At 41.2% G+C, this 7,500-nt stretch overlaps 1 protein-coding gene across 1 annotated transcript in view; it reads left to right on the forward strand.

Moving 5' to 3' along the window:
* Positions 1–7,500, forward strand: part of LOC113818898 (uncharacterized) — a 45,323-nt gene that overhangs the window by 11,599 nt on the left and 26,224 nt on the right. Inside the window, exons 14-23 of the mRNA XM_070126124.1 lie at positions 535–676; positions 1,156–1,394; positions 1,993–2,208; positions 2,631–2,772; positions 3,083–3,321; positions 4,470–4,688; positions 5,561–5,702; positions 6,037–6,278; positions 6,700–6,918; positions 7,394–7,500. The exon at positions 7,394–7,500 is cut by the window's right edge and continues 440 nt beyond it. Of these exons, the coding sequence (XP_069982225.1) occupies positions 535–676; positions 1,156–1,394; positions 1,993–2,208; positions 2,631–2,772; positions 3,083–3,321; positions 4,470–4,688; positions 5,561–5,702; positions 6,037–6,278; positions 6,700–6,918; positions 7,394–7,500 (1,907 nt within the window). The remainder of the gene's footprint in view (positions 1–534; positions 677–1,155; positions 1,395–1,992; positions 2,209–2,630; positions 2,773–3,082; positions 3,322–4,469; positions 4,689–5,560; positions 5,703–6,036; positions 6,279–6,699; positions 6,919–7,393) is intronic.

Here is a 7,500-nt window from a genome sequence, read left to right on the forward strand (position 1 = left end):
TTTATTTATCTATGGGGGAGGAGTAGGTTACGGTGTGGTGAGATATTGCGATTTTTTAATATGTGTATACAGAAGGACAAATTATATGGATAAGCAGATTCGTATATAAACGAATACACATAAAACACACACAAACACAAAAGCACATACGAACACACACACACACACACACACGCACATAAAGACACATACGAACACACACACACACACACGCGCACAAAGCCACATACGAACACACACACACACACACACAAAGACACAAACGAACACACACACACACACACACACACACACACACACACATACGAACACACACGCGCGCGCTCACACACACACGCAAAAGCAAAATTACCACACACACACAAGCAATAACACCACACACACACACTCACAAAATACAAACACACACACACCCAAAACAAACAAACAAACACAAGAACACGAAAAAGACTTACCTGCAATCAAAATAAAACCAACAAAGTCCAGGATCACAACCTTTGACTCACATACCATCTTTGTTGTTATCTCCTCCAGGCTGGACACTATAACATCACCATGACGAGCTCGGGAGAAGCAGGAGTGTCGTCAGCCGTTGTCAGCTCAGTGGAAGTGGCGAGAGAAATCAAGGAAGAAAACATCCACATTCTACTGCCGGATAAGGTGGTTTGGCCGCCAGGTAAGTGGCAAGGGAAGAGAAATGTGTGTGTGTCCGTGTGTGTGTGTGTGTGTGTGAGAGAGAGAGAGAGAGAGAGAGAGAGAGAGAGAGAGAGAGAGAGAGAGAGAGAGAGAGAGAGAGAGAGAGAGAGAGAGAGAGAGAGAGAGAGAGTGAGAGTGAGAGAGAGAGACAGGGGGGGGGGATTAAATAAATAGAGAGGTAGATAGAGTGAAAGAGAATTAGATAACTGGATAGATAGACAGATAGAGAGAGAGAGAGAGAGAGAAAGAGAGAGAGAGAGAGAGAGAGAGAGAGAGAGAGAGAGAGAGAGAGAGAGAGAGAGAGAATAAGATAAATAGAGAGATAGATAGATAGAGAGAGAGAGATAGAGAGAGAGAGAGGAAGATATAGAGAATGGAGATAGATAGATAATATAGACAAGTAATAATTGCATTTAACCATTGACCACATGTTTCACCCACCACCGCTCCTGCCAACAGCCGAAACCACGGTGTCAGTGACCGTGCTGGCCCCGGGCGAGCTGCCGACGCACGTGGAGGGGGTGATCAGCTGGGGAGACGAACAAGACGAAGACATGTTTGAGCTGTTAGACGAGACCGCCCCAGGGTCCATTGGCGCTGTAACGGTGAATGTGACTCATAACTTCAGTCGTCCGGGAGATTTCCTCATAACGGCTTTCATGAGGAACCCGGTGTCCTTGGTCAACATATCCAGGGAGGTGAGTGTCTCTCGGGGGGATAATGGGGGGGGGGGGTAATGGGTGGGTGGGTGGGAGGGATGTGGAGATTTCTGGGGTTTTGTATGGATGGATAGAATGTAGTAATTGAGTATGCATTTTAGGAATATGTATACGAACACAAGCACATACACACATACACAAACAGGTAAATAAATGAACATGCCTATATGCATATACATACATATATAAATATATATACATATGTGTGTGTGTGTATATATATATGTATATATATATATATATATATATATATATATATATATATATATATATATATATACATATATGTATACATATATATATGCGCCTGTGTGTGCGTGTTTGTGCAAATATCTATGCACATACACACGCGAGTGCACGCAAACTTATAGGATCATAAAGATTATTTAGAATATAACAAAAGATACACAGAATAACATTAAAAAAGCTACATCTTTCAGTAATATAAAGGCAATAGTTTGGTTAAACGCACGCACACGCAATAACGCACACACAAATACCAGAAACACACACATACAAGCACCACTTTCCCCCGCGAGCCAGGCCCCCCTGACCCCCATCTTCCGCCCACCATCAGATCCACATCCTGGACCACCTGACGCTGCAGAAGATCCTCGTCGAGTACCAGGATCCTTCCGACGCCCCTCCGTGGTCCTCCGACGTCTTCAAGACCGGAGTCCTTCTCAACTTCACCGCCGTCGTGGCCTCAGGAGACCCCGCAGGATTCACCCTCTTCGCCGGAGATTCGATCCTGAGCCAAGACGCTCCTTCGGTCACTTACTCCTTCGCGGCTGTGAGTTCGATGCGCTTCCCGTTTTTTTTGTTTTTTTTAGGGGTGACTTAAAGATTATGTGGTTTTATTGCGTAAATGTTGAATGTATGTAGATAAATATATTCTAAAATTTATTAAATAATAGTTTAAGTGGTAGGGGATCGAATTTAAAAATTGCGAGAGATTATATATTAGAGTAAACAAGTAATAATGTGAGTTAAGCTGTGCAAAAATAACACCATCAAGCATTCCAATACATTTACATATCTGATAGGATTTCAAAAATCTTCAATCCGTTTGGAAAGTCATGCTATTGCTGTAAATTGTATTATTGTTAATCTATTTCCATCGCGGTAAATAAAAACAGCAAAGAACCTTGGAAAAACCTTGATATCAAAATTTATGAACCAACACCAAATATCCCCGACCTTCCCCATTCTCAGGCGGGCGAGTACACCGTCAACATGACCTGTTCTGGAGAGGCCGGTGTGTCTCCGCCCGTGCCACTGACGGTGACCCTGGCTCGACCTATTGAACCGGAACAACTTGACCTCTTGCTGCCTGGCCTCGTTGTCTGGCCTAAAGGTATGTGTTAAGGAATTGCTTTTATAGGGGATATGCTATGAGAATTCAGCTGGTTCGTTATATTCATCTTTCTTTATGTAACGATTTAGTACAATACAGTGCAATGCATAATTTCACAATTTCAGATAACTAAGAATATATATATATATATATATATATATATATATATATATATATATATATATATATACATATATATATGACAGTAAGCCAAGTCAAGTACTATATTGCAAGATGAATAAATAAGAAAATAATTTTTAAAACCTGGTCTATTCTTAATAATAATAACAACCACCCAAACACATTTCAGAAGAAGCAAGCGTTGAAGTGGTGCTGACTGACGCTGCGGAACTGCCAACATTCGTGGCTGGAACCCTGACCTGGGGTGATTCCGGAGCAGACGCTAACCTCGACCTCAGTGACGTCACATCTCCAGGGGCCAGCGGGTCAGTGTCACGCACCCTGACCCATAACTACACGCAGCCAGGAGAATATCAGGTCACAGTCTCCTTGCGTAACCTCGTGTCACAAGCCAGTCTCACCAAGACGGTAAGTTTTTGTTTACGTTTTTGAGAGGTGGGGGGGGGGGGTTAGAGGTATCTTGGGCCGCGCTGGTTATGAGGAAAATTTGAATCATAATCAGCTTAATATTGCAATTATGAGAAAGGGAATCTGGGTTTCTTGATGCTAAGTTATTCGTGACTCAACAATTTTATCTGAATTTCCATTCCATGATATTCCGAATCATAATTCAATGATCCAGATGATTAAACGCAAGCCACTATGTCATATCAGTGAGCTGTACATCTCGACAATGGTTATGACTGAAAACCGGTGAAAGACTTTTCCTACGGTCTAGACTGACCCTGAACTAGATTGGTCCAGATCGCCTGATATCCAGACCGTTTAGTGGTGGATAAACGGTCTAGGAGTGAATCAGACCCTCTGGCTGCGAAAGTGTCTAGTGACGGACCAGTCATACCTGATAGACCACACACACGCAAACTGACTACTTAGAATGACACAGGTAAAAACCTTAATAATACTCTGATAGAAAGCAGTTGTACTGTAAATTAGATTGTAGTTCAGAAATGATATTCTGATATAAAATAGTTGTGCTGTACATTAGATTGTAGTTCAGACCGTATGCTGGTGAACCAGTTGTTTTGGTTGGTGGACCAAATAAACTGGTGATGATCCGGTCGGTCATCCATCGAACATGACAGTCTAGTGTCTAATGTCTATCAAAACTTTTATTACTGTAAATTAAACAATCAGGCAATGACACAATTTATGCACCACTTAGTCTAATAGATCCAGACATTTCGAAATAAATCATAGTGCAATGCGAGGTTTTCGTCCAAAATTGACTACATCGGAATTTATCAGACTATTATTTGACTAAAATATAGACAGACACATAACGGAAGACCATCATTTTGTATATACTCTACCTTCTTTTATGTATAAATCAACCCAAATGTCTACATGTTTCACCTGTAATATAAACCATTCCTTGTCCTTTGTCACAACCCTTCACCCTGCACCAGTGTGAACAAGATTCTTAACAAACCACTCAGAATAAGCGAAAAAAAAAAATATATAAAAATACCTCAAAAAGAGTACAAAAAATCTCGGGAGGTCAAACGAGGTCACCTTACCTAACCCTCGGAGCCGTTCTACCCATTCCCCCGTAGCTCCTCGTGCTGGACCACTTGACCTTGGACGGGATATCGGTGGAGTACGAGAACCCAGCAGACCGACCTGAAGGAGGCGCTGACGACGTGTTCAAGGCAGGCGTGGCTCTCAACCTGACGGCCCTGGTGGACTCCGGCGAGGCTGAATCGTTCTCTTTTAGCGTGAACGAGGAGACTCTTACGAGCAGTTCGGCGACTATTGTTTACGTTTTTCCGGTGGTAAGAGGCGTGGCTTGAGGTGCAGTTTGTCTTTTGTTTTTGTTTTTTTCTCTGTTTATGTTTATCCTTTTATTTTTATTTCTAAGAGAAAATCGGCTATATTGTTTTTTTTTTGTTTTTTTGTTTACGTTGATCGTTATATTTTCATTTCAAAGAGAAAATCTGCTACATTTTTTGTTGTTGATTATTGCTTTATCCTTTTATTTTTATTTATAAGAGAAAATCGGTTATATACATTTTTTTTTGTTTATGCTGATTATTGTTTTATCCTTTTATTGTTGTTTTTTACGAGAAAATCGGCTACATTGTTTTTTCTGTTTATGGTGATTATTGTTTTATCCTTTTATCTTTACTTCTAAGCGAAAGACGGCTATATTGTTTTTTTTCTGTTTATATTTATCATTAGTTAATCCTTCTATTATTTTTACTAGAAAATCAGCTACATTTTTTACTGGTGGTTCGAGGCTGAAATAGCACTCGTATTGTTGTTTTAGGGTTTATTTTCTTCTTTTTTTATTTGTTCTATTCATCTCTTTCATCATTTATTCTCCCTTTATCGGGTTATTGATTCCATTTTGATTACAAAGTATTTTTTTACTGCATTTTACTAGATAATCGATAACGTTGAAATTATTCTATTTACCGCTTACTCTTAAAACTTTAGACTCGTAAACACATTTTTTCTAGATTTTATAGACCAAGAAAATAAATATATTTCTAAGAGAGAGCAGAATGCATAACGAGACCAAAGTAGATTGCTAATGTAATAAATCAATATCAATGAATTATTGATCTTGCTTCCTGAATTAATCCAAGATCCTATCAGGTAATTCAAAATTCTTCCCATATAATATTCAAAATACCTCATAAAGGCGGGCGACTACGTTGTGACCGTTAGAACAAAGGGAGACGCGGGAATTTCGAACGCTCTCAGCAAGACGGTGCGGGTCGCCAGAGCCATCTATGAGGAGAATTTAGAACTACTGCTGCCGGAGCTGGTCGTGTCGCCTCCAGGTATGTTTGAGGTTTCAAAATATTTTGTATGTTGTGGTTTCTTTTGGATTTCAGTGAATAACTTTTATTATTATTGTAATTATTATTATTAGTAGTAGTAGTAGTAGTAGTATTGTGTTGTTTAAGTGTGTGGGTTAGTTAGTGCTCGTTTGGGAGATAGTATTCTGATTTTGTTTTTGTCTAGATATCATGTGTTTGTGTGTGTGTGCGTGTGCCTGTACCTACATATATTCACACATGCTGACATCTATATCAATGAATGGATTATAAACAGACAAACGAGCCCACACGCCCAAATCAATCGCCAAATAAACCCCCCCCCCCCCTTCTGAAGGCGACGTCACGATCTCGGCCTCCGTGAGGTCAGAGGGCGAGCTGCCGACCAACGTGACCGGGCGCCTGAGTTGGGGCGACGAGAGCGACTCCCTGGAGGTCGACCTTGTACAAGCCACAGTCCCGGGTTCCACAGGTTCCGTTTCCAGGGAACTCAACCACACGTACGAGGCGCCGGGGCAGTACGAGGTCACCTGGCACCTGTTCAATGCCGTGTCCGAGATGAACATGAGGAAAAAGGTTGTACGGTGAACGATACTGTTCTGTGGGATTAGATTTTTTTCCTGAACCTTTTTAAATACGGAAAAAGAATAGGAAGAATGGATGAATTAATGACAGATATGATTTGGATGGATATACTGTTGAAAAATAGTTTTTTGTAAGATTAGAGTTATGTTTAACTAGAGGTTAACTTTCTATAAAAAGGCGGAAATGAAGAAAATAGATTAGTAAAGGACTCTGATGTGATTTGAATGGATATACTCAAAAAACAAACAAACAAAATATAGGCTCCTTTGGGTTTCAAACAATCTTATGAGCAAACAATCAGAAATAAAAATAGAATTTTACACACTGAGACACATCTAACCCAGCTGTAGATGTCTAATGTATATTAAATAAGAATAATAAGCTCTACAATGTAACGAAATTCTTTCCCTTCCAGCTGTCGGTCCTCCAGCGGATAGAACTACAGGAGCTCCTTGTAACCTACGCGAACCCCGAGGAGGACCTGGCATCTCCTCCGGGCTTCTTCTTCTTGGGGGAAGTCTTGAGCATCCGGCCGAGGAGCGTCGAAGGACACGCCGCCTCCTATGTCCTTAGAGCGAGCGGTCTTGAGGACGTCGAGCAGGAGACGCCCGTGTTTAATATAACTTTCGATAGGGTAAACTGTTTAAAAGCTCTTGTGTTTATTTGGGTTAATGGATGGGGGATTGTGGTGTGTTTATTTTTTGTGAATGTTAGAGATGTTTATTAACCTCTAGAGAAAAGTGAGGTGTTTGAGGTGGTAAGCTGGGGTCAGAGGCTTCGGAATTTAGCTTATGCATCCGAATCTATATTAATGATTGTATATCGTATGATTGTATATTGTCAGTATCGTTCAAGAGAAAGTCACTATAAACTGTGTAAGTTGGCCCTGCCTTTGGATTGTACCATATGTTTGGTAGCATGACAGTTTTACTGCAATATTGAAACAAACTGTTTTTTTTTTTTTTTTTTTTTTTTCTTTCTTTTCTTTTGATAATTCTCAAAGCTGACGCAACTCTGCAGTGAACGAAACCACAGTGAGGAGTTGACAGCTAAGCAGAGATCCCCTCAGCGCCTTCAGGATACTAAGACCTCTCCCTCCTTCCCCTCAGGAGAGCGACTACCGCGTGAGCCTCCGCGGCGAGGGCCCCGCGGGCGCCTCGGCCGAGCTCTCCGTGTGGGTGCGCGTCCGCCGCCGCGTCTCGGGCCTCGAGCTGGT

The sequence above is a fragment of the Penaeus vannamei genome, chromosome 10 (genome assembly GCF_042767895.1).
Source record: "Penaeus vannamei isolate JL-2024 chromosome 10, ASM4276789v1, whole genome shotgun sequence".
NCBI lineage: Eukaryota > Metazoa > Arthropoda > Malacostraca > Decapoda > Penaeidae > Penaeus > Penaeus vannamei.